Source organism: Zootoca vivipara, chromosome Z (genome assembly GCF_963506605.1).
Source record: "Zootoca vivipara chromosome Z, rZooViv1.1, whole genome shotgun sequence".
NCBI lineage: Eukaryota > Metazoa > Chordata > Lepidosauria > Squamata > Lacertidae > Zootoca > Zootoca vivipara.
Window position 1 is genome coordinate 40,713,363 of NC_083294.1, and position 27,363 is coordinate 40,740,725.

General features: G+C 43.8%; 1 protein-coding gene across 4 annotated transcripts in view; it reads right to left on the reverse strand.

Annotated features, from left to right (window-relative positions):
• The window catches only part of AFF2 (ALF transcription elongation factor 2), a 393,643-nt gene that overhangs the window by 55,318 nt on the left and 310,962 nt on the right, over positions 1 to 27,363 (reverse strand). For all 4 annotated transcript variants that reach the window (XR_009557023.1, XM_060270428.1, XM_035113216.2 and 1 more), the window contains one exon: positions 25,662 to 25,699. Coding sequence is in view for 3 of the 4 variants with exons in the window: in XM_060270428.1 (XP_060126411.1) it covers positions 25,662 to 25,699 (38 nt within the window). In the remaining variant the exon portion in view is untranslated. The remainder of the gene's footprint in view (positions 1 to 25,661; positions 25,700 to 27,363) is intronic.

Genomic DNA, 27,363 nt, shown 5'->3' on the forward strand with positions numbered 1-27,363 from the left:
TTCTGGGCGCAATTCAAAGTGCAGCCTTTGACCCACAGAGCCTTGAAACGGCTCAGGACTGCAATACCTCAAGGACCACCTCTCCCTATATGAACTGATCTGGACCCTGCAGTCATAATCTGAGGCCCTTCTTCGCATGCCTCCTCCATGAGAGGTCCATAAGGTGGAAACATGAGAACGGGCCTTTTCTGTGGTAGCTCCCTGCTTGTGGGATGCTTTCCCCTGGGAAGCTTACCGAACACCTCTGTTACATATCTTTAGACACCAGGCAAAGCCAGTCCTCTTCTCCCAGGCATTTGGCCAATTAAAGGTTCTATGGCCTTTTAAACTCTCTCTCTCTCTCTCTCTCTCTCTCTCTCTCTCTCTCTCTCTCTCTCTCTGTGTGTGTGTGTGTGTGTGTGTGTTGGGGTATTGTTTTCGTTTGTTACTGTGCTGTGTGTTTTTGTGTTTTTTATACTGCAAACTGCCCTGAGATCCTTGGATGAAGGACGGTATATAAACTTAATATAACAAATTCAATACAAACAGGGGGGAAACCATAGCCTTCGGGGTTAATAGCAATTGATAGCCTTTTCCTCCAATGTAGTATGTTCTAATAAAGAAGCATATTGAACAATGAAACACCTAATTATTAAGAGCACTTCTATACAAGTGGAACATGGAAAGTTACCCAACATGACAACTGCTAATAAAGCCGATGAAAACGGAAATCGGTCAGAGTTAAGTTCCTCTATGTCTCATGCATTAAATAAGACTAACGTTGTTTGACATGGCTCTGTAGAAGGTGCACTGGACTCTCTCTTCCTCCACATTATTATCACAGTCAGAAAAAGGTAAAACACTGCAGGAATATAAATAAATTGAAAAGGCTCAAAAGACAATATTCTACTGTGGGCCTCATTTGCACTTTAAAAAAGATGCCCTACAGACCTTATGTACTTTTAAGATTCATCTGAAAGATACATGAATAAGTCTTCCAGTCAAAAAATGTACATATTTAATGGAATTAGATCTCTAGGCTAGAATAATGTCAGAAGAAAAGGAGAAATATTAAAGTGAATGCAGGGCACACCTTTCTGGTGCCTTCTTGCTTTGATAAATATCTTTTGGGATGTCATTTGCTAGAAAGTCATGATTTAATGAAACACTCCCCCCCCCCCAGTATATAACACACTCAACTTATCTCCAGAGCAAGTTGATGTTTTCATATTTGGTATTGGTTTTATTTTTTCAACATGAGCCCCTGAAATTTCGCCTTGTATGCTGCAACCTGCCTGTCCCAAATAAAAACATAATGATTCATGGAAGAAGGTATGTGAATAGTGGAAATATTTTTTATGCGGGGGGGGGGGGGATGGCAGATCTGCTGCTTTGTTTCCCAGTGAATTTCCACCACTCATTTTCAGACTGAAACTCTACAGTTGTTTGCAGAAGCCTATAGGGGTGGCAGAATATGCTATTTTTGGTTTCTCACAGGTTCTCATGTGTCTAGTCTTAAGTTTGGTTCTTCACATTTCCACATCAATTTGCTTAACAAAAAATCCTCATGAAAATCCAAAATCATTTTAGTGTGAACTTCTCATAATACATATATTTGTAGAGATATGCTTACAAAGTGATTTTCTCTATTTTCAGTAACATGTGCATTTTATGGATGATTTACCCCAGTATATATGTTTTTGTACATGTTACCTGGCTACAGAACAGCATTGCAAAATTTTGAGCAGTGTGAACTTCAAAAGGATACCTATGTTTTGGCTCATGTATTGTTTTGGAAAGTGTAAAATTAGGTGGTTCTGCCTTTTGATGCAAACTGAACCAAATTTCTCATTCTTCCCTGCTCCTAAACCCAGAGCTCATTGCTGGGTGTGTGGTTCCAGTCACAAAGCCATGTTTTATATCTGTGAATCAAAAACTGAGGTGCCCACTTGCAACTTGCTTCCCTCAGCTTATTCTGCAGCATCCATGGAACCGGAGGGGAAAATAGTAAAGGAAAAAGGAAGGTGAATCTGCACAGCAATGCTCCCCAGTGGGTCACAGCGCATTAGCTCTCTGCTTCCTGCATCCATAACACATTGTGGCAGTGTCGCTCCCGTGGAGTGACTACATTGACGCTGCAGAAGGATACCGCCACATCAAGTCTGCAGCCTCGCTGCTATGCTGCGACCTTAAAAGGAGCCCACAATATCAGGTCTCCTAATGGCATTAAAGCCAGCGGTATTACTTTTCATCTGCCCAGAGTCAATTGATTGAGTGTAACATTGCCAGAATTTCATTTCCTAGATCTTTAATAAAGCAACACGGTTCTTTGAAGAGAAATGGGAGCAGAAGAGAAACCAGAAACCTTTTTTTATTGCCTACATTAAGAAAGAAAGAAAGAAAGAAAGGGAAGAAAGGGAAGAAAGGAAGAGGAAGAAAGGAGATTGACTTCATATTAGCCCCAAATCAACCATATATCCCAAAGCCGCTATGCAAAGGATTCCCAGATGCAAACATTGGCAAGATCTAACCAACCCTAATGGGGGCATGATATAGTATGGAGAAGCAGATGTACAAATTTCAGCGGCAATAAGTAAACAAAGCTTCCATGTATTGGGGCAGTATTGTTCCCTCTATTTGCAGTTCAAGTCTTTACAGGCTTGTGGGGGCAAAGCCAAAATTGCCCCACTCATGCACTACAGGGTTTTGGTGATGTGGCGTAGTGCCCCTTCCCTGCTTAGAACCCAGAACTTGAGCCAGCTCTTCCCCGGTTGGAATCCATATCACTGTGTCTAAGAGAGAGGTGGATGGAAGCAAGCAAGCAAGCAAGCAAGCAAAACATGTAGTTTGCTTATAAGTAAGTCCCACTAAAGAGGATGGGGATAGTTACTTGGCTCCACCTAACACCAGGTACTCTTCCCTCTGCCCAATCAGTCCCAATGGGCACCAGCATCTACTGTACCAGCAGACTCATGATAACCTGGGGGAGAGGACCCAGGTTCCTGACTGCTGGGGATCAGGAAATGGAATACTAGGGGAGGGAGAGGGGGATGGACTGCAGTGGCTGGACACTTGAGCAGAAGCCCTGCACATCACTTTGTTGCAGGGCCCCACATGTATCTCTGAATAGCAGTTCATAGGGCAATGTCTTGATTAGGAGTGCCCAAGTCACATATCACATTGTGCATTTAGTGCACATTTAACAAACATTTAAAGTGTATGGCTTCCTCCAAAGATTCCAGGGGAATGTAGTTAACCCCACAGCAGAACAACAATTCACAGTTTCCTTAACAAACTATGGTTCCCAGAATTCTTTGATGGAAGGCCATGTGCCACTCTAGGTTCCTTTGGAGGGAATGTCAGAATATAAATTTAATAACAGGTGTGTTATAAATGCATGCATACACCCCCCCCCCCGCAAGTGTCCCGGAAAAACTGGGGCACGGTGGCCATGATTTCATGCTGAGATCTAGCCCTGAAAAAAGCTTTTTCATAGGTGTGTTTTTTGGTCCTGTGATATCATAGTCCCTGCAAAACCATGTTGTTTGGCCTTAGTGATCTCAATGGGTCACATGACTCATGCAGGGAGCATGGACAGGAACATGTGCGTCCTGGTTTTGGGACTCAGCATGTTGGAGGATATGTGTATGGCATGGATGTGACCCTCGAGGCATTTGGCTGGTCACAGTTTTAGGTTAGACCAGGCATAGGCAAACTTGGCCCTCCAGATGTTTTGGGACTACAACTCCCATCATCCCTGACCACTGGTACTGTTAGCTAGGGATGATGGGAGTTGTAGTCCCAAAATATCTGGAGGGCTGAGTTTGCCTAGGCCTCGGTTAGACAGATCATGGTGTGTACCAGCAAAACAGTCTGTAACACATCTGAGAGCTGATCTATGCATTCAGAATAGTCAGGAGGAATACTGTAGTTTATTTCAAGGCATATATGGGCTGGAAAGCAGGAGAAAAGGCTGGCACCTTTCTTCTAGAAGTACAAGCTTTCTAAGTAGAGGGAGCTTTTTCATGGGGGAAGATTTGAACTTTGGACTGGAGGCAGTCTGGGTTCAAATCTCTACTCAGTCATTAAGTTCCATGGGTATACTTGGGCCAGTCACTCACTACCTCCCAGGGTTTTGGTGAGAATTAGTTGGGATGACTCCATTTACACTGTCCTGAAATGCTTGGAGGCAGTAGAGAAATGCCATGAATGAGAAAATAAAATGCAGACATGAATCCTCTTTCATAAAAATAGGTTAGCAAGTGGCACTAAATGTTCCCTAAGCAGTCTTTGGATTATTGCTAACTCACGTTATTGCCAAGACACCTTTCTGTTTGGTAATAAATGACCTTGCAAAGTACTAATTGTTTTGGAGGTACTTTTATTGACTTCCAATAGCTAGCATTTCTTCTGCTACTCTGACAATAGCTATCACCTGCTAGTTGAGGAATGCAAGATGGCAGAAGTTGCTACCTTTAACAAGTTTTAAATCCCAGCAGAATTGTCGGCAACAGCCATAACCACAAATTGGTTTGCAATTTTCGTCTCTCTCTTTCGCTCTCCCTTTGAGGCAAGTCCTGTATGGTTACGTGATGAACCTTGCTTCAAACAAACTGCTTCTGACTTTTATGATCCTTTTGTGATCTAAATGGCTATCTCGTAAGTTATTCCATTGTAGCTTCTCCCTCCACCCCCACCCCCCAATTGCTCTTGCCGTGAAATAGAATTCTGAAGATTTCTGGGGACCATTTCACAGCCTTACTGTATTGATTTGCTAAACTTGATGAGAGCTTTCTACTTAATATACAGTCAGCCATAGGAACAGAGGCAAACACTTAGGCTTTTTCTTTTTTAAAAAGTCAGATATAGTAGTTTCCAGAAGCTAGGATGTCAGAGAATTGCAACAAAAACAGAAATGGGAGTAGAAATTGCCATTGCTCGCTTATTCATCCCATATCCAGAATGGAAATCAATCCAGCAAATATGATTGGTATTTGCTGTTCTTTTTGTTTTCAGTCTGCAAACCGTAATTGATTATGTGCTTCCCCCGCCTTTGCATTGTGTTTCCTTTGCACTGAACTGAATGAAGTGTAATAACAAAATGTCAATGCAACACATATAATTGATGTAATTTCTTAAGCTGTGTAATTTTGCTGTGACGGACAGTGAGACAAATGTAGTTTTTGTGTGTGTGGAAGACAAACTGTAGCAGAATGAAAACCTTGCTGCTTGAAGGCACTTAAGTATATTTACTTATTTACAAATTTATTTATTTGTTGCATCTTTAAAGCAGGGGTCAGATGCTCAGATGCTAGCCTTAAAATTTAAGTAGTTCAAACCAGCTGCATAATAATAATAATAATAATAATAATAATAATAATAATAATAATAATAATAATACCTCTATATTAATCTCCATGATCCCAATACAGGGTTTGAGTTTGAGACTCACAAATGGCCCACTGCATTCATGACAATGGCAGTTCTGCAGCCATCCATGCAAAGACAAGTGTGAAATTGTCCCACTTTCCTCCTGACTGCCTGACAGCCATGCCTCTCCTCTCTAATCCCGACAAAATGCCAAAATCATCTCTTTTAGCTGTTGATCTGATAACGTCACTTCACCTCCACTCATTCTTATTTCAGCAACTCCAGAGTTCAAGCTCTGTGTCACTGCAGCTACACTGCGGGAGTCGTTCGCCCGGGACCTGTGTTGTTCAAGCTCCTCTTAAGCAGGGCTATTTTATTCCTCCAGATCTGTACAAACACCTCCCCCCCCCAATGGGTACTCCCCAAGTCCGTACTCTGAACTTTTAAACACACAAATCCTTAATGGAACAGAAACTGCCACAAAACACTGTTAGTTATCAATATTTGAGCAAGTATCTCATTAGGCCATGTTGAGTGCACGTAACAACCTATGTGTCTGTCTGTCTATTCCTGTAGTGATATCTTATTACAGTTTGCAAACACCAGTGCTAAAACAAAATGTTAAGAAGAGGAGCTTAACACTCCACTCACAATCCACAGTCAGGTGTTAGCAATGCATTCTCTGTATGATGCTTATTGTGGTAGGCCCATCTTGCAGCTATTTGCATCAGAGGGAGAGAAAACATCTCCAATGAGAGACAATGGGAGCTTTCTACCCCTGTCCTTTCTGCTTATGTAGCCATGGAGAGGAGATTGGAAGTGTCAACTTCGGTTTTAGAATTACATCTAAATCTTAAACTGTGGCTCATCTTAATAATCCAGCTTCATAAACAATGGATGGGTTTGTTTTCATGAACCATTGTTAAGATTAACCCATCATTTCTCCTAGCTTGGATAGCACAGCAAACTGTCGTCAGTCTGAAATGTAACAACAAGCTTTTGAACTTTTCCCTCTTGGCCATGACACTGGAGGAGGGGAACAGAAAAATTCGAGACTTGCCTAGGCTTGTTCTGGTAATGGTGAACTATAGTGTAGTGTTATGTCTAAACCAGACCATTGCCACAAAGATATTGTTCCCAGCTTTCGGCTAACTCATTTTCCTTCTGAATGGTCAATCTTAGCTTTGGGTAGGCAGCCTCTCCGTTTGGTAATTTCACAAATAACTGGATGGATGTTATAGATTTTCCTTGTCATGGCCCAAAAGAAAAACATCATATCACCATATCATATCATATCATATCACATCACTATTACTGATGTGAATGCAGCTCAGAAATTTTACTCCTATAAATGGGGAGAGAGGAAATAAGCATGCTAAGTTCCACCATCACACTCTCTGAGTTGGGGGGTGAACTTATGAAAGGGGTCAAACTTCACATAAATGTGTACGCATGCATCGTACGCCATGCGTCACTCCCCCTGGCGGAGTGCCTTTGGGTTTGCCGCCCTGGGCAGCCAGAAGGCTAGCGATGCCACTGGGGGCACAGTAAATGTTCAGAGTTAATGGAGTTAAGCACTACCTCAGGTGATAGTCCACCCATTTTCAAAATCCCCCCTCAGCTGTTTTTCTCATTGTGAGAGAAAAGTTATATGAGAATGTAATGCTGCTTCAATTTGAAGATGGGCTGCAGTTCAGTGGTAGAGAGTCTGCTCTGTGTTTGATTCCACATTTGATCTCCAGCACCTCTACATAGGGCTGGGAATGTCCTCATCTAAAATCCTGGAGAGCCACTGCCTGTCAATGTAGACAATATGAAGTTAGATGGCCTGATTCCATAAAAAGCTGCTGTCTATGTTCCACTTCAACAGGATATCATATTATGGGCCAAGTGGGATCATTCATCTTAGTTTAGTCGTTCATTAATGAAGACTTCTTGCCAGTTTAAAATTAACAATGTGGTCCACACACCATGCAAGGGTCCCCATACCATGCAAGGCTCCCCACGCCTAGTTTAGGCAAATAGAGTAGTGGGAGATGGGGCCATCCAAAACATACCAGGTCTTGTTTTTCTGTGGCTATTCTGGATCAACATGAGGCACACAATGAAGCTACTTTTTAATGCTGGTATCAGTATCAAAAGCCTGGAAACTCTTTAAAAGCTGCCGGACCATCTGTGTCTTTAAGCAGCTGCCAAATTCCAGACTGTGGTTCCTTCCCTTCTAATTCCACATTTTCACGATAGATTAATGAATGCCTTTCTTCCAGAATAAATAAATGTGCTATGCCACCTCTCCATTCCCTCCAAGTCCATTCCTTAAGATTTCCACCTTACGAATGAACACATTAATTCAGGAATGAGTTCAGCGGTGATCCAATTTGATGGAGAAGGACTGCCTGGATATGCCAATTTTCTTCTCTGTACTAAAAGCCCTCGAAATTGTTTTTTTTTTCTTAAGTGAGAGAATTCTAAAGTGCAAACAGCCTATATAAATCTTAAAAGCTTAAAGGGCTTTTCTTGCACCTTCCTTGATTTATACATAACCTGCATGGAGAAATGTATGTTGATATTTTATCCACCCCAGTCATTCGTCACAGTGTGTATTCATCTGCTTATTTCCTCTGAGAGCTGCTTTAGGTGCATATTTATATTTTTCACCTTGCTAATTTATGCCATCTGACTTTAAATTGCAGGCTTTGGAAGAGAGCTGAAGAAGCAAATGTTTACATAGTGCTTGTGGTGCAAATGCCAAATGTAAGTAGCCAGGTTTTTGCTACTTCCTCCTGTGTGTTAATCTGGACACTTTGGAATTATGCAGACACAATACAATACTGATAAGAAGCAGGAAGGTGGAAATACAAATATTTAGAGCTCTATTTAGCTGCTATCGCCCCTCTTTGTGTAGGGAGGAGTGCAGGCAACTATGCTAGTCCTGCACCCCATGTCCCACTAGGGCAGGCATAGGCAACCTTGGCTCTCCAGATGTTTTGGAACTACAACTCCCATGATCCCTAGCTAACAGGGCCAGTGGTCAGGGATCATGGGAGTTGTATTTCCAAAAAATATGGAGAGCCAAGGTTGCCTATGCCTGCACTAGGGCATAACATATTGAATATGCCCCTGCTCTTTTGCATTCAGTTTCCTTTCCTTGGAATGAATGGGATGGAATTGGAGACACCAACTTGTGCCAAAGATTGAGGGGGATGGATCATGCATGTGACACACAATGTCACATTTTGGGGGAAGTCAGGGTACAAAGCTGAACGTATTGGCTGGGAGCTCCTCCTCTCTCATGCTCGGCAGACTTCCAGGGCAGCAGCAGCAGGAGGAGGAGGAGCTGGCTACTGAAACCATGCTTGGCTTCATGATGGTAGGGAACATTGGAGGAGCCCTGCTCTCCAAGTAAATTATTACTGGGGCAGGGGGAGCTCAGACACCCAGAGTTGCCCCCCCCCATCGAATAATGTAATGATAACATAATTACAGTGGTACCTTGGTACTCGAATGGTTTGGCTCCCGAACAAATCGGCTCCCGAACGCCGAAAATCCAGAAGTGAATGTTCTGGTTTGTGAACTTTTTCAGAAGCTGAATGTCCAACACGACTACTGCTTGAGTGCAGGAAGCTCCTGCAGCCAATTTGAAGCCGAGCCTTGGTTTTGAACCATTTCGGGAGTCAAATGGACTCCTGGAACAGTAAGTTCGAGAACCAAGGTACAGTCATACCTTGGGTTGCGATCGCTGCGGTTTGCGCGTTTTCAGGTTACGGATGCGCCGAACCCAGAAGTACCGGAATGGGTTACTTCCGGGTTTCGGAGGTTGCACATGCGCAGAAGCGTTAAATTGTGCTTTGCACATGTGCAGAAGTGCCTAATCACGTCATGCGCGTGCGCAGACGCGGCGCTGCAGGTTGTGAACGTGCCTCCCGCACAGATCACGTTTGCAACCCGAGGTTCCACTGTACATAATTTATGTAATGGATTACATAAACTATGCAAGGTACATAATTTTGGTGGAGGGCAAACCGCAGTGAAATGGAAACATGATGCATTCTTACATCCTAGTTCCCTCACTCCCAGTGACTCCACCCTTGACCTTTCTACACTGAGTGAGCAGGTATGAAGGGGGCTTCCAAGTATGCCTAAATAACCACAGATTCCTTAATGCAAATAGTCTCTTCTCCATCTACAACACCCAAGGGAGGTGTTGAGGGTTGCCACATAAGAACATGCTCTCTCCGTGGTGCTTCCACACCCACAGAATGCTGTCCCCGGTAAGATGTGCCTGGTGTCATCCTTGTCAGTCTTCAGGTGTCGGGCTAAAACCTTTTTGTTTACACTGGTCTTTGGGCCTGGTACTTTGCATGTTTACTCAAAAGTAAAGTTTTGCACACATTTTAATATGTGAGATTTGTTTTATAGTGCATTTTAACTGCTGATTCATTTATATTTTGAACTTTTTAAGGCTGACTTATTTTGATCTTTTTTATATATTTTATGGAAACTGCTTATAGGTTTTACAATTACAATTTTGTTAAAAAAGTAAGTTCTCTCTGCCTTTAATGGGGCTCACTCATAGCTAGCTATGAGTAGGATTGAACCTTATTCTTTCTATGTGGGGAACTTTTAGCTTTCCAGATTGTGTGGTACTACAGCTCCCATCATCCCCTAGCAGATGAGAGTTTCCAGTTCAGTAACATTTGCAGGGCCAAAGGTTCCTACTACAGCCATAGATCAAAACAAATGTATTTGTTGTATATGCGTTTAGGTAGATAGATAGAAAGAAATGAAGGCAGAATCTCACAGAAATAACATTTTGTTCTTTAAAAAAGCATACCAAAAAAAGTTAGAGCTTGCCAATGACACTTAATCCAAGATTTCACACTGGAAAGTATTTTGACTTCTTTTGAGCCAACACGTTTATAGTTGCTGCAATGAAATTTTAATTTTGTGCTCTAATGAACACAAATCGATCCATATTCCATGTTGGCAAAACTTATGATGGCTGCATAATTGAAAGAACTCTGTTGCAGAAGAAGAAGAAGAAGAAGAAGAAGAAGAAGAAGAAGAAGAAGAAGAAGAAGAAGAAGAAGAACCACAAAATTGTAACCAACTGCCGAAACATTAAAGTGCAGGATGGACAGCCAATGCAGAAAGCGGAGGCAGCAGCTACGCTTGGTTAAAGGAGGCTTTGAATGCTCTCATGTACAAGTTTGCCATTATTCTTCTCACCAGTTTTGGTAATTGCAGGACTACAGATAGCTGGTGGTTGGGAAGAGCTCATCAACTTAATTCAAAACAACAACTATGTTGAAAATAACATTCTTGTTGCTACAGTTTTCTTAAGAGGGAAGGGCTAGTTCTTTCTTTCTAGTCTACTTTCTCATAAGATTAATTGTATATAGCAGGCATATAGGCAACCTTGGCTCTCCAGATGTTTTGGAACTACAACTCCCATAATCCCTAGCTAACAGGGCTAGTGGTCAGGGATCATGGGAGTTGTAGTTCCAAAACATCTGGAGAGCCAAGGTTGCCTATGCCTGAGTAGGATCCCTCTATCAAGCCCCTAAGACTCTCCCTAGACAATACATGATAGCCCCTGGTCACATTCTCACTGGCTTTGCTCTGCTTTGCATGCAGAAGGTCCAAGGTTCAATCCCTGGCATCTTTGGGTAGTGCTGGGAGAGACCCCTGCCTAAAACATTGGGGAGTTGCTGTCAGACAGTGAAGACAACACTGAGCTAGATGGACCAATGTCAGTATAAGGTGATTCTTTGTGTGGGTCTGCAGAGGTGTAGACAACATAGTGCTCTCCATATATTCTTGGACTACAAGTGATTCTGGCTGGGGCTGATGAAAGTCTAACAGCATCTGCAGGGCACCACATTACCAAACCGTGGTCTACTATAGATTCTCAACTATTAGCACAGGAGCAGCTTGGGCAACACAAATATCAAGACACTTTTATCTATGGACACAATGCCCTCCTAGAAATCCTCATTGAAATAGGATGATGAAGCGCCTCCTATCGCAATGTAGGTGCTAAAAATACATCTTTCATTGCTTTTTTAAAGCTATGAACCAAGTGCCTGGAATGTAGCTGCTATTTATTGATTTAAAAGCATTTGCATACCACTTAAGGTTTCAAAAACCGGAGCAGTGCACAGTTTAGAAAACAAACACTATATTAACAACCCAAAACTAGTAAAACAGCAATATGAAAATGCATAGAAACATATAAAAGTGGATAAAACAGAAATCTTGAGGTTTTAAACTCATAAAACATGGCCCTATCTTATGGGTCAGGGAAGGTCTGGACAGAAAAATTAGCTCTTCACAAGATGTCTGTAGCAATGGATGTTTGCTGCTTCCCATATGGCAGAGAGAAGGGCATTCCTCAGAATGGGGGCAACAGCAGAAAATGCCAAATTTGGGGTCACTGCCCTATGATATTCTGTCAAGTGCAGTGCAAAGAGTAGATGACCTAAGTGACCTCTCTTTTCCATAAGGGACAGGAGGTCCCCAAGTTGTTCAAGACTTTATATGTTAACAACAAGGCTTTGGACACAGCCGAAACCCGTACAGAAACACAATGAACTGGACTTTAAGACTGGAAACCTGAGAAATTACTGTGGAGGAGCTGCTACACATCATGGCATTGGTTACTGAAAATTGAAACGAAGGGAGTGTGGTCCACACAAACTTTGTATGAGATGAGATTCAGCTGCCTTTGACTGAGACAGGGTGTGTGTGTGTGTGTGTGTGTGTGTGTGTGTGTGTGTGTGTGTGTGTATTCCCTGGGAACTGAGCTGTGACTGCTTATTACAGGGCCCCAAAGCATTTTCGAGAACATCCAAGTTATTTGTGTATCTAAAGAGCTAGGTATATCTGTGTCTGTTTAAGAAGGTAGTTGTGTTTTCCTCTGGCTTATACACATGGTAAATTGTATCCACTTGAGCTATACTTAAGGAGTGGTACCCATTTAAGTTAATGGTTCATTATTTTCATTGGGTCTACTCTGAGGAAGACTAGCACTGGATACAATTCATTACATTTCTCCTCACTTTCCAGAATTTAGATTGGGGTAAACTGCTTCTGTAGCTTACACGGACCCAGGTGGCGCTGTGGGTTAAACCACAGAGTCTAGGGCTTGCTGATCAGAAGGTCAGCAGTTCGAATCCCTGCAACGGGGTGAGCTCCTATTGCTCGGTCCCAGCTCCTGCCCACCTAGCAGTTCGAAAGCACATCAAAATGCAAGTAGATAAATAGGGACCACTCCGACGGGAAGGTAAACGGCGTTTCCGTGTGCTGCTCTGGTTCGCCAGAAGCAGCTTTGTCATGCTGGCCACATGACCCGGAAGCTGTCTGCGGACAAACGCCGGCTCCCTTGGCCTATAGAGCAAGATGAATGCCGCATCCCCAGAGTCGGACACGACTGGACCTGATGGTAAGGGGCCCCTTTACCCTTTACCTTAAACTGCTTCTATGCTTTGTAGGAAATGAGCTCCATCTCAAATAAAACAACTATTAATTTCCAATTCATGAACAAATCAATTAATTGCACCAATGAATTGCACTCTTAGAATTCAAAGCGACAGATAATGAGAGAGAAAGTTATTATTATATTTTTTTATTTTGTTGTTATCCTTGATGATTTACATGTGTGATGATGTATTTGTTATCCTTTATGAGTTTTCCAGGAAAATTAAAAATCCCTTTTCAGCCCTCTTTGTAGGAAAAAAAGTATAGTTGAAAGTGGCTCTCCTAGCCTTCTGACATTTTTATTATAGCTGACTCTGAGAGGGTAAGGATTATCAGAGATCTCCCTTGCTTGAAAAAATAGCTCTGATTTTCTGCCATCTTCAGCCTCATCTGCCTGAATCAGCCCTTTTAGACCTCCTCATTAGCCCTTCCATTCAATGGTCAGCAAAGGCACAGACACAAGCTCCAGGTCTGCTTTCTATCTGGCTTCAGGGACATAAGGCACTCTATTTGCAGCATGCTTACTTTTCCTCCTGGCATGAATTGGTAATCTGTGTATGTTCCTGAAGGTAGGTCCCTTAGTCAATGCACAGTGCTGTCCAGGCAGCCAACTCCTATAATTAAAAAGACTCACCAGCTGGCAGGACCTGATGGATGAGCCAATACCTGAATAAGTAAAGTGTGAATTACATGACTCCACAAAGACTTTGATGCCCAATAGGGAAAGACAGAAAGTGAAAGAGAAGAGAAGGAGGAGAACAACACAACAATGGGGGAATGTACAAATTCCTCTGCTCCTAAAATTGTAATACTGTTTTTATTTGTTTTTCTTCATTGGGCCTTTAATCATTATATAACATTATCGTCAAGAGTTGTTGACACTTGAAGTGTGTGTGTGTGTGTGTGTGTGTGTGTGTGTGTGTGTGTGTCCAAATCTGTTTCTTTCTGATTGCCTCTTGGAGTGGGCTACTCAGGCAACAGATTGAGAAGTTCCTAACTTCCCAAGGTTGTGATATTCTCTCAGGCTCCAGGGTAACTCCCCTTTGCCCATGTATCCCATTGGTTTTTTCTGACTTGGTACTGTTACAAAATCCTCCAGGTTAGGACTTTACAAGAGCAACAGGTGCCCTTGACGGCTATGTCCATTGTAACAGCGTGTCCTGCTCCTGCCCAAAAACATGATGACAGAGGCTCTTACTTGTGAGGCAAAGATTCTTGTTAAAGCAGAGTAACGATACAGCTTCAGCAGTAAGCAGTAAGCATTGAGCTATTCGAGTTCCAGGGGGCCTTATAATTGTTGTAGTTGACTCTTTGTGACCCCATGGACCATAGCACGCCAGGCACTCCTGTTTTCCGCTGCCTCCTGCAGCTTGGTCAAACTCATGTTCGTAGCTTTTAGAACACTGTCCAACCATCTCGTCCTCTGTCGTCTCCTTCTCCTTGTGCCCTCCATCTTTCCCAACATCAGGGTCTTTTTCAGGGAGTCTTCTCTTCTCATGAGGTGGCCAAAGTATTGGAGCCTCAGCTTCACGATCTGTCCTTCCAGGGAGCACTCAGGGCTGATTTCCTTCAGAATGGATCGGTTTGATCTTCTTGCAGTCCATGGGACTCTAAAGAGTCCCCTCCAGCACCATAATTCAAAAGCATAAATTCTTCGGCGATCAGCCTTCTTTATGGTCCAGCTCTCACTTCCATACATCACTATAATAATAATTAATAATAATTTATTATTTATACCCCACCCATCTGGCTGAGTCTCCCCAGCCACTCTGGGCGGCTCCCAATTGAGTATTAAAATAATACAGCACTAAATATTAAAAGCTTCCCTAAAAAGGGCTGCCTTCAGATGTCTTTTAAAATTAAGATAGCTGCTTATTTCCTTGACATCTAATAGAAGGGCGTTCCACAGGGCGGGTGCTGCTACCGAGAAGGCCCTCTGTCTGGTTCCCTGTAACTTGGCTTCTCGCAATGAGGGAACCACCAGAAGGCCCTTGGCACTGGATCTCTGTGTCCGGGTTGAATGATGGGGGTGGAGACGCTCCTTCAGGTATACAGGACTGAGGCCTTTTAGGGCTTTAAAGGTCAACACCAACACTTTGAATTGTGCTTGGAAACGTACTGGGAGCCAGTGTAGATCTCTCAGGACCGGTGTTATGTGGTCCCGGCGGCTGCTCCCAGTCACCAGTCTAGCTGCTGCATTCTGGATTAGTTGTAGTTTCCGGGCCACCTTCAAAGGTAGCCTCATGTAGAGCACATTACAGTAATCCAAGCGAGAGATAATCAGAGCATGCACCACTCTGGCGAGACAGTCCACGGGCAGGTAGGGTCTCAGCCTGCATACCAGATGGAGCTGATAGACAGCTGCCCTGGATACAGAATTTACCTGTGCCTCCATGGACAGCTGTGAGTCCAAAATGGCTCCCAGGCTGCGCACCTGGTCCTTCAGGGGCACAGTTACCCCATTCAGGACCAGGGAGTCCTCCGCACCTGCCTGCCTCCTGCCCCGCACAAACATTACTTCTGTCTTGTCAGGATTCAACTTCAATCCGTTAACCACCATCCATCCTCCAACCGCCTCCAGGCACTCACACAGGACCTTCACCGCCTTCATTGGTTCTGATTTGAAAGAGAGCTAGAGCTGATGAACTCCCAGCCCAAACCCCCTGATGATCTCTCCCAGCGGCTGTATGTAGATGTTAAAAAGCATGGGGGAGAGGACAGAACCCTGAGGCACCCCACAAGTGAGAGCCCAGGAGTCTGAACACTCACCCCCCCCCCATTTTCTGAACACGGCCCAGGAGGAAGGAGTAGAACCACTGTAGGACAGTGCCCCCCACTCCCAACCCCTCTAGACGGTCCAGAAGGATGTTATGGTCAATGGTGTCAAAAGCCGCAGAGAGATCCAGCAAAACTAGGAAACAGCTCTCACCTTTGTCCCTAGCTCACTGGAAATCATCGACCAGTGCGACCATGGTGAGGCCTGAATCCCGACTGGAAGGGATCCAAATGGCCTGCTTCTTCCAGGTGTGCTTGGAGTTGTTCAGCAACCACCCGCTCAATCACCTTGTCCAGGAATGGTAGGTTTGAGACTGGGCGTTAGTTGGCCATATTGGCTGGGTCTAAAGATTTTTTTTTTTAAGAAGCAGTTTAATGACCGCCTCTTTCAGTGGGTCTGGGAAGTTCCCTCCACAGAGGGAAGCATTCACCACCCCACAGAGCCCATTGTCCAGCCCTTCCCGGCTTGCTTTTACTAGCCAGGATAAGCAAGGATCAAGGAGACAGGTGGTCGGTTTCACTCGTCCAAGCAGCCTGTCCACATCCTTGGAGATAACGGATTGAAATTGATTCCATGCAACTCAACCAGACAGAGCTTCAGCACTCTCCCGCCCCGGCCCTGCTCCCACGGTGGTGTCTACCTTCTTCCGAATCTGAGCGACTTTATCTGCAAACATTTTATTGGATGGTGGGACTGGACCTGTTCCCTCCCATCCCTTCTTAACAGAGATGTATAAAGAGTTTCTCTCTGTGAGAAAGCATGGCAGTGACTGGTGTATGTGCACTTTCCTCCATTGATGGAGTAACTTGACTGGTGGTGGTGGGCATATCTGCACCTTTCTTGATCCTGCCTTTTTCTGCTCCTTCAAAATTTGGCTACTATTTTATGTTCTGCCATGCTCCTCCTCCAGAGCAGCCATTTTGTGACTGGCACCCAAAGAACTACTATTTAAATGTTTCCTCTAGCACTCCTCCTAAAGGTTGCCATTCTCTGCTCCAGTATATTTTCTGGTACAAACTACCTAAAAGGGTGCCTTCCCCAGTACAAACCATCTCAAACTCAGATCAGGAGGGGAAGCCTTGTTGGCAATGCCCCCAGCAAAGGCTGTCTGGTTAGTGAAATGATCCACAGCAGGGCCTTTTCAGTGTTGGGTCCCCGGGTTGTGGAATGTGAACCTGTCACCATCATTATCAACTTGCAGGAGGAATTCACAAACATTCCTGCTTACCCAGGCATTTGTTGGCCGAAGAACAGTGTTTTAATCTATCTTTTGCTTTTTACTTTTTTAACTGCATATCTGTTTGCCACCCTAGGCTCCTTGAAGAGGAAGGGCAGTATATAAATTTAATTTAATAATAAATCAATAAATTAATGTTATCTACAACTTCCTGACCAGAATTAACACTTTTTTTAAAAAAAATATGTAAGCAATATTATCAAAAAGCTGAGTATGTTCACTAAACTCTTATCTGACAACTTCTGGAGGGGAAAAATAAATAAAAACAATTCAAAAGCAAACATTTCAAATATGGTGATTCTTCCACCCCACCAGAAGGGTTGTTAATGAATTTGTTGCATGAACGCACAGACAGATTGGGAGCTAGAGCTCTGCTGGCCAGCCCAACATGGCCCTGGCACCAGAAAGCCAATTTGTTCCCATGCATTGTTTCCTCTAGAGTATGTTTCTCATCCAGAGGTGATTTTCCAATAAAATCAGCCTCAATTATTGCTAGCGCAGGAGCGACCCTGGAGGGAGGATAAGAGGCAATTCAATTGTTGGAAATGCTACACGAAGCAAAATTAACCTTGCTGTGCTATTATCCTTTGAAACATTTAGCTAGTTTCTCCTCTTTCTTTTGTATTAGTTGACCCTAAATGGAAGTGGGGAGATGATGAGGAGAGGGGAGGGGAAGGAAATCTACATATATTTCTAACCCTACTTATTCATTATAATGTAAGGAAACACAATATAATGTTCATTCACTTTTGCATGCAAATATAAGAGTTGTTGACATGGAATTGCTAGACTTTTAAGGCATACGTGAAAGCTTCTTGTTGAGATACACATGCAATCAGATATCACTGAGTAAGGCGGTGTACACACCATACATTTTAAGAGCATGTAAAGCACATGTCTTCTCCCCAGTGCTTTTCCCCCCACTTAAAAATGTTTAGGGGTACTCTCATTTTGACTCCAGAAAATCACCATTTTATAGTTCAAATTGGGAAAAATAAATACAGTAAATGGACAAAAGTACAAAGATTCACAAAATGTTTAGGGATATGCGTACCACTGAGTACCCCCAGAAAAAAACCCCACTGCTTCTCCCAAAGAATCCTGGGAACTTTAGCTTGCTAAGAGTGCTGAGCACTGTAGATCTGTGAAGGGCAAACTGCAGTTCCCATGAGTCTTTGTGCTTTATGTGTGCTTTAAATGTATGGGTTGTACGCAACCTCGGTGTATGTGTGTGTTTGTGTAGAATAGTATATTGCAATTTCAGATGTGATTCAATGTTTCCACAAGGAAAGACTGAGGGGGCAATCGCCTAGCAAGATCCAGCTCAGCTGGTTGCTTGCAGGATCAATTGAAGTTAAGTCCCCAACCCTGGCTCAGCAAAAATTATGCCACTGCAATCTTGCTCCTCCCAGTTCAGCTGGAGCTCAGCTGCCCAAGCCGAGGCCCATGAAAGTCAACCAAAAGAGCTCTAGCAAGGGCTGGGACTGGGTGTGTGAAATTAGGCTGGATCCTAAGCCCATTCAGTTTGGTCATGTGACGTCCTGAGTGAGGCCAAAATTTGATGTCGAGCCCTCATGCTGCCTTCCCAAAGCTGGGTAAGAGAGTCACTGGGCTTTGAGAAGATGTGAGGCTCTAGCAGGATCCTAGACCTCTCATGTCTCCTTCTCAAAGCCCAGCGCTTACTAGATTTTGGCAAGCTGCCCCCTTTCCCCGTGCAGTAGAACTGGTCACACTGCCCTATATCATTCTCTATATGAATTAGCAACCCAGCAAAAAGCACTCTTTTAAAGGATTGTTTCGCCCCACTTGGACAAAGCAGTATCCCTGCTGTTAAATGGGGTTTGGATCTGGTGCAACTTTCAAGTTTGCTTTACATCTGTTTCTTGTGTAACTAGTGAAGATAAATGCTTCCCTTTACTATGGGTTGTATCCAACTACGTTCTACACAGTGTAGACCCATTGAAGTGAATGAACCCAAGTTATATATCTCCATTAATTTCAGTGGATATACTCTGAGTAGAACTAACATGAGCTGCAATGCCATAAACTGACGGATAAACTAAATATTATGCAAAACATGTTGCAGAATATTCTGCATTTATGAAACTATGTGCATTAAAATGCATATATATCAGTGAAAATAACATTGCATTATATATAGGTACCGCTCTGGTGGGAAGGTAAACGGCGTTTCCATGCGGTGCTCTGGTTTGCCAGAAGCAGCTTAGTCATGCTGGCCACATGACCCGGAAAAAACTGTCTGTGGACAAACGGCGGCTCCCTCAGCCAGTAAAGCGAGATGAGCACCACAACCCCAGAGTCATTCACGACTGGACCTAACCGTCAGGGGTCCCTTTACCTTTACCTTTATATTCAGGAATGTATTATATTTGCGAAAAGTGCTTGCAAAAATCTGCATATGGGGCAAATTCGCATACAAAAATGAGTATACTAGGAGTGAATTGAACCTAAGACTGGGAAAATGAGAATTAGGGAGACACAGAAGTCGCTAATTTGAGGTCTAGCAGCCTTGCCCCAACATTTTCTTGTCATTGCTTGGTCCACTTAATCCAGTGAAACACCCTTAGTGCCATTTGCTTTGCAAAACATCTTTCAAAAAACAACAGCCACCCAACTGTAGTGTAAATCAATGGCAAATTGACTAAAGCTAAGACCAAATTATCACAGACAACCATGGCTATATTGGCCTCTGAAGCTGGGCTGGGTGGGGTGGAGAAACAATATTCAATTGATTAACTCTATTGGCCATTCTTGTATCTCTACTGGGAATCTTCCGATAGAAGAATGTTTTGCCTACAGTCACAAAAAGACTTGAGGATCTGCTTTCTCTCTCTGCCCCCCCCCCGGCTGTTCTTTCTAAAATCTATTTGCAGGAATAACAAGCGATAAAGGGGGGAAAAGAGCTGCTGTTTCAAGAACCAAAGAAGACCCCTGCTGGATCAAGCCAAAGGCCCATCTAGTTCAACATCCTCTTCTCATAGTGGCCACCCAGGTACCGGTAGCTGATATCTGTGCGAAATCTGCAAGCGCAAGAGCACTCTCCCCTCCTTTGGATTCAGAGCATAGTCATCATGGCTAGTAGCCATTGATAGCTTTATCCTCCATAAAAACAAGTTAAAGAAATACAGCAAACACAGTTTTCAGTAGCAGTCAGCTTGTGCTATTGCAGTTCCAGCCAAAAAAGGGGTGGTTATTTTTATCCTTAAGCTTCATTACCTTGTCACAAAGAAATGGACAAGAGGTAAGGATGGCTCTCTAGTACAGTGGAACCTCGGTTTACGAACACCTCGGTTTACAAATTTTCAGTTTACGAACGCCGCGGACCCATCTGGAACGGATTAATTCACTTTCCATTACTTTCAATGGGAAAGTTCGCTTCAGTTTATGAACGCTTCAGTTTAAGTACTCCGTGGACCGTCTAGAACAGATTAATCCACTTTCCATTACTTTCAATGGGAAAGTTCACTTCAGTTTATGAACGCTTCAGTTTATGAACAGACTTCCGGAACCAATTGTGTTCATAAACCGAGGTACCACTGTACCCTAAGTGTTCCCTGGTTAGCAAAATAATGTTGCCTATCCACCTTGCCTGGTTCCAGAGGGATACAAAGACCTATCTATATAAACAGGATTTTTTTTAAAACAACAACAGCAACAGCAACAACAACAACAACACAACAAATAGAAATATATATTAAATTAATTGGTCTGCTTGATTGCGCTGTAGGGGTTATCAAATCATTTGGAAATACTACTAGATTTGCAAAGTCCCCCCAGGCCTTGGGCTTTCTGTTGAAGGATCTAGCAAGGTTGAGACATGCCTGGTCATTTTTTTGCTGCATGAGAAGGAGCTATACGAGTGTATCCTACTATTGGATCAGAACATTTGCCTTCCTACAAGATCCTGAGATTGAAGCAACTCAATGGCAAACCAAGGAGTTGTCGCAGCGCAAGAAAGCCCAGGGTTCGGACTCAGGAAAAGGCAAATTCCTATGTTCCCGATACTCATTCAAACAATAAGCCACCATAAAAACTAATTATGGAAATAGCCAATAAGTCAGCCAGCCATAAAAGCAGCAGATACTTGAAAATGAGGGATGAGATAAAGTGGCACCATAACATAAGAGAATAAGAACAGCCGGCTCTTTCTGTCAGCACCTGGCATTCAGAGCATGCTGCCTCCAGCATGGGAGGTAGAACATAGATCTTAATCTTTCAAAAGCACAGTTTATGCTAGTTGCATACCCTCCAACATTTCTCCAGCGGAAATAGGGACGTCTCATTCCGTAATGACAATTTTACTATTTATACCCCACACATCTGACTGGGTTTCCCCAGACACTCTGGGCAGCTTCCAACATATATAAAAACATAATAAAACATTAAATATTTTAAAAGCTTCCCTATAAAGGATTGTCTTCAGACGGCTCTGGGGTCAGATAACTCTATACTGTACCCTTCAACATTTCTCCAATGAAAATAGGGACATTCTAAGGAAAAGTTGGACATTCCAGGATCAAATCAGAAACTGGGACGGCTTCTCTAAATAAGGGACATCCCTGGAAAATAGGGACACTTGGAGGGTCTCTAGTTGGGGCTGAAGGGAATTCTAGTCCAAGACCTTTGTAGGGCACCAGGTTGGCAAGGGCTGGTTTACAGCTTTGCATGGTATGTGAAAGCGGCCCCAGAATGAAGAGGTTAACTGACTCGTTTGCAGTGAAGCATTGCCCTGTTTGGGTGTCACTAACAAAATGTCCGTGTTCCTTGTAGTGGTAGACACAGCAGCCCCCAACGCCTGAACACCCTGATCAAAGTATGTGGCCAGGTTCAAACACTACTCTCAAGGAAGTTGGAGAAGCTCTTAATTTTCACATCAATCCTGATGCCGCCCCTTCAAAGAGCTTCCTTTGTACTCCGGCAGAGCATCTGACTTCCAAGTTCCAAAACCCAAACCCAGTGTTAAACGATTCCTTAACATTGAATGAAATCTGATTCTAGCAGACAGCCGTGATGTCAGCAACATGTAAGTGCAGAGAATATTTTTTACACTAATGACAACTGAGAACCTTTCTTTCATCCAACCCCCTCCCTTTCATATTGTAGCAGATGTCAACTGTAGTTAGATTCAATTCAACTTATTAGTGCGTGGCTTTAAGCCAACAGCCATTCACATTTCCAGAAGTATACTATCACATATGTCTTAATAAGTGAACCCTGTTTTTAAAAATGCATGTGATAAGTCACATATGCTAGAAGGAATATGGGCATCTTTCACTTGTGGTGACAATGGAAGCGACTAAACACTGCTGAGCGCAGCTGAAGAAGATTAACATTCAAGGGGAATTTTTGATGATGTTTGAAAATACAACAGAAGTGACAGCATGGGGGGGGGAGCTTACCTCCCCCCCACAAGCTGAGCCTTCATCTCTCTCTCTCTCTCTCTCTCTCTCTCTCTCTCTCTCTCTCTCTCTCTCTCTCTCTCTCTCTCTCACACACACACACACACACACACACACACAACAGACGTGTACAACAGACGTGTCTTCTACCATAGCATTTTCCTACTGCTACACTGAAGTAGTTATTATTAACAACAACAACAACAACAACCACCATCATCTTAGGGAAACCTTTGCATGTGCCAGAATTAAACTCAATAAACTGGCCAGGTATTCTGTGGCATGTTCTGGAGTGCACAATTAGTTGTCATGGGATGCTTGGACATCCTGGGCTAGGGCTTGTAATGCCCTCTTCTGAAAAACTCTGGAGAGTCACTGCCAGTCAGTGTGAACAACACTGAACTAGAACACTGGTCTGTGAAGCAGCTCCCCATGTTTCAATGGGTTGCATTCAACCCAGTCATAAGAGTAGAACTGCTGAAATCAATGAATGCAAGCCAGTTAGGCCCATTCACCACACCTGCCAATGCTTTTGGCCAGTCTGTCTGTGCTAACAGACAGTGTGGAGGGATGTCAGTACAGGAAACAGAGCAGACCAATCCTTTTGTTGCCTCAGAATGCAGCACTGCAGTCAAGGGGTGGAAATGGCAAAAGATTTCAGGTAAACATTAAGGGAAACTTCCAAGTACTGGACAGATTTTCAACAGCAAAGGTGATGGGCTCTCTTTCATTGGAGGTATTTAAGCAGATAGTGGGGGTCCATATATCAGAGATGCTGTAGTTGCAATCTGCATCACAAATCAGGTATGGTCCTTCAGGAATTGCTGGCTTATGGCTTCCATCCTTGTTGTATACCCTGAACTGGGAAGGAATTGGACTAAATCTGGTGTCCTCAATGTTACATCCATGGGCACCTCAGACACCCCCCTGTGTCCCTCAAAGTCCCTGGCTCTCTCAATTTTATTTTATTTTTTAAAAATGGGAGGAGATCCTGAGCATCACCTTTTTGCCTCAGAATAGTTTTTGGCAACTACAAAAGTTTCTTAGATTTCTAAATGTGCCTCTAAATTCAAAACCCCTGGAATAGATGACCCCCCCCCAGACACCCACCAAACACTATAGTCCTGTGAATTTAATGTGCTTCACTATATCATGAAAATGTCTCCAAAGTATAATAAGGATGGAAGGTTGTATTCAATTTTAGCCAGGGTCGTCTCAAGCAGGTCGGGCGCCCTGGCACTGAGGCACGGAGATCGCTCTGGCGCCCCCGCCCTCGCAGCGCGCAGCACGGCTTCCGCGCGGCTTCGCTGTGAGTGCCCCCCTCCTGCTGGCCCGGCGCCCTGGCGCCCCGTGCCACCAGGACCTTACCTAGAGCTGGGCCTGATTTTAGCCATAGAGTAGACCCACTGAAATCAATGGTTAATGTCGGTGCATCAATTCATTTGGTCTACTCTAAGTATAGTTTGGTTGGGCACAGCCTAGGTAGCTAAGTGGGTTACAGCATGATGCTGATAATGCCAAGATTGCAGGTTCAATCTCCATATGGGATGGCTGCATATTCCTGCATTGTAGGGGGTTCCAACTCTACAATTCTATGATTCTATGAACCCAAAGTAAGGATGCACAACTCAGCAAGTGACAACTCTTAGTTTGGGATACAGAAGAAATTTTACAGTTCCACAAATCTGATTTAAATTGACGTTTGGGATAATTGGGGAAGCAAACAATACACATACACAACCTACTGAGAAGCTGACTCACATAATTTCAGTGGTGTGCATGCCCACTGAAACCTAGGGGTTTCCCCAGCACCAACTCAATCATGGCAAGAAGCAGGGAGACTCAGACAGCAAACTTTCCTCCAAAGAATAATGGGAACTGTAGTTTGTTAAGGATGCTGGGAATGGTAGCTCTGTGAGGGATTAAACCACAGTTCTCAGGATTCTTTGGGGGAAACCATGTGCTTTAAATGTATGGTGTGTAGGCAGCCACAATGAAGGGCTGTGCGCAAGCCAGGCTAGGAGAGAGAGGCATTTAGACCCCCTGGTAGAAATAGCCTCATTAAAGAGGCTTACATTGTACTGTGAGAACTGCAGCTTTAATGGGAAAATAGCAACTCTGCACAGGTGGGTAAACTAATAAAACATATCAAAAATACCAAGTAGAATGTAATTAATATGCCTAATTTGCTCCCATGGGAACTAATTGGAGCAAAACCCAAGAAGGCATTCAGAAAATATTTCAAACAGAAAGGCAACAGAGCATAAATAATACACAGAGTTTCGGGAGATCTAGGCTTGCTGGTTGGCCGTCCATCTGAATCTTACTTTCCCACCTTAAGTCTCAGGCAAGATATATGTAATCATACGCAGAATGAAGCTGAAAACAGTGAACTTCTGCTGGGTCCATTCACATGATCCAAACCCCACAGAAGCCATGACTACTGTGCACCACCCACTCCCTAAGACACTTCTAGGTACAGTTTGGGGGTAGATGATGCTCAAAGCACCTTCCCTTCTGTGGCTGACAATATGTTGAAGGTGTGGGGTGGCAGTGGTAATTTTTTACCAGGACAGTGATATGTGGAGAAATTGCTCATTGCCTTTCCCTGCACACCATGGCCCTTGTCAGACCTCTCTGCAGGTGCTATTTAAAACCACAGCAGAAACACTGCTATGAACTGAAGTAAGGTGTAGTTTGGCTTTTGCAAATCCTCTGGGACAAGGATCTTGCTGTCGGGCTTGCATAATCTTACCCTTAGAGGCACCACAGACTTTGTGGGCTCTACATCATTATCAGCAACAATAAACTATGGGGCCTCCAAAGCAATGGAATAAGTACAATCTGAGATGCCTTTGAAGCCAATGTCTGGCAGACTGCTTATCTCATCTTGCAGAGCTCTTTTCATGCACATGGGAGCATTTTCCATATGGATAAGCAACAGGCTAGGAAGGGCCCAGGCACATAGGTGCAAAATGTTATTCCCATGTGTCCTACATACTCTGTGTTATTTCCTCTCTATCAGACCTTCCCAGAGATTGCAATTAAAAATCATAATCTTTTTAGCATGGGCACACTCCCCCTCAAGGCTAGGAGATCTCTGCACTGAATGTGATTATAATATCATTTAGCAGCTATTCATAGATGACACATATTAATTTATGTAAACCAGGGACAACTTGGAGCCTGTAGCCATTAGTGAGCCATGGAAAATGTAAAATCTGTCCTTGTTGATCAGGGACTTTAAAAAGAGAGAAAAGGCTATGACTACAGAGTAACCTGAGTCACTATGTTTTTATTGCCCAGGTGTGGGGTTTCTTTTCTTTTCTTTTCTTTCTTTTTTTTGCTTGAAGGTCATTAAACCTGTTTTTTCCTCAAAGGGATATTAAAAATAACTTACTTTACAGGAATGTTTCGAGGCTTTGTCTTCTCTGCAGTCTATAAAAATAGGAAAGTGAAAGAGCCATTAGTTAACCTTAGCAAGAGTGGCCTTTTAGAAAGACAGAGGTAAACCCAAGATATTTTCTTAACACACACAGACACACACACACACACCAGCATATTTCTGAGAACTGCAAATGAATATGCACAATATTGTACTGGAAGCTTCCATAATTAAGCAGGAAGCACAGCAAGAGAAACAACTGTTTATCACTTTTAATGGGTTAGTGGTGCTGAAGACTGGTATAAAAATTGCAACACCACAGAAACTCAGAGAGGCAGATGGTAAAGTGATGGCATGAATGCTGGGGATCTCACAGTGGCATCCACTACATGTGCTGTGAGCACTGGGGAGCAGCTTCTGTGGTGTAACCTTAATGTGGCCACAAGGACAGAGTGGATTGTGGAGCCCTTTCCAATGCTATTTGCACCCCACTGGGAGGAATGGTGCTAGCTGGGTAACAGAGACGTCTGTAATCATCCCTGCTCATGTGACCATGCTAATGAATGCAGGACCATAGAGTGCAGTGCTCACCAGATGCAGCTCCCACATAAGCTTGGATTACTTGTGAATAGAGTCTCTCTCAAGACCCTGGCCAATCTGTGTCTGCCAGTCAAGCAATGCACATATTTTAACCAGAAGCTGGGGCAAAGTGCACGTAGAGCTGAACTTCTGGGGCTCCGTTTTCTGAAAATGGGTCAGATTGACATATGGTTCAGATTACAGGGGTCAGCAACCTTTTTCAGCTGTGGGCCCGACCACCGTCCCTCAGACCATGCGGTGGGCCAAACTATATTTTGAAGAAACAAAAATGAACGAATTCCTATGCCCCACAAATAACCCAGAGATGCATTTTAAATAAAAGCACACATTCTACTCATGTAAAAACACCAGGCAGGCCCCACAAATAACCCAGAGATGCATTTTAAATAAAGTCCCTTCCGCCGTAGAAGGAGGGGAGATTGTGGGTACCACGAGCCCATGCAAGTGCTGGGGGGGGATGGTTGCCATCCTCCCAGCCCATTGGCTGGCTCCCAGACGCGGCGCTCCCTTGGCGTGTCCAATGCAGACGCTCCAGGGGGCGTGGCTCACTGATTTAAGTGAGGGCGTGGCTGGGGGTTCAGCCTCTCTTTCCTGACTCCCAGCCGCTGATTCCCGAACCGTCAATGGGCCGGATTTATAAGGTGATTGGGCGCTTCCGGCCCACGCGCCTGAGGTTGCCTACCCCTGGTTCAGAAGGTTGCATGTATGTGCAGCAGCTGCCAGCACCTTAACACATTTTTTGGAATGGCTAAACCATGTGCAGATATGTAGATTCCTTTGTGCCTAGGCCTGAGAATATGCTTAGGCATTATGCCAAATATCAGGCATCCCCAAACTGCGGCCCTCCAGATGTTTTGGCCTACAACTCCCATGATCCCTAGCTAACAGGACCAGTGGTCAGGGATGATGGGAATTGTAGTCCAAAATATCTGGAGGGCTGAAGTTTGGGGATGCCTGCCAAATATAATGAGGTGAGGTGGGCTCAAAACCCCCAGGAATGTGACTTTGCTGTCCGGCTGAGTACGGGCAGACTTGAGGGCAAAGGACTTGGACAAAGGGGTGTTAAGTTCTGTAGGGTGAGGGGAAAGGGGGCTTGATTGATACCATGGCAATTAGG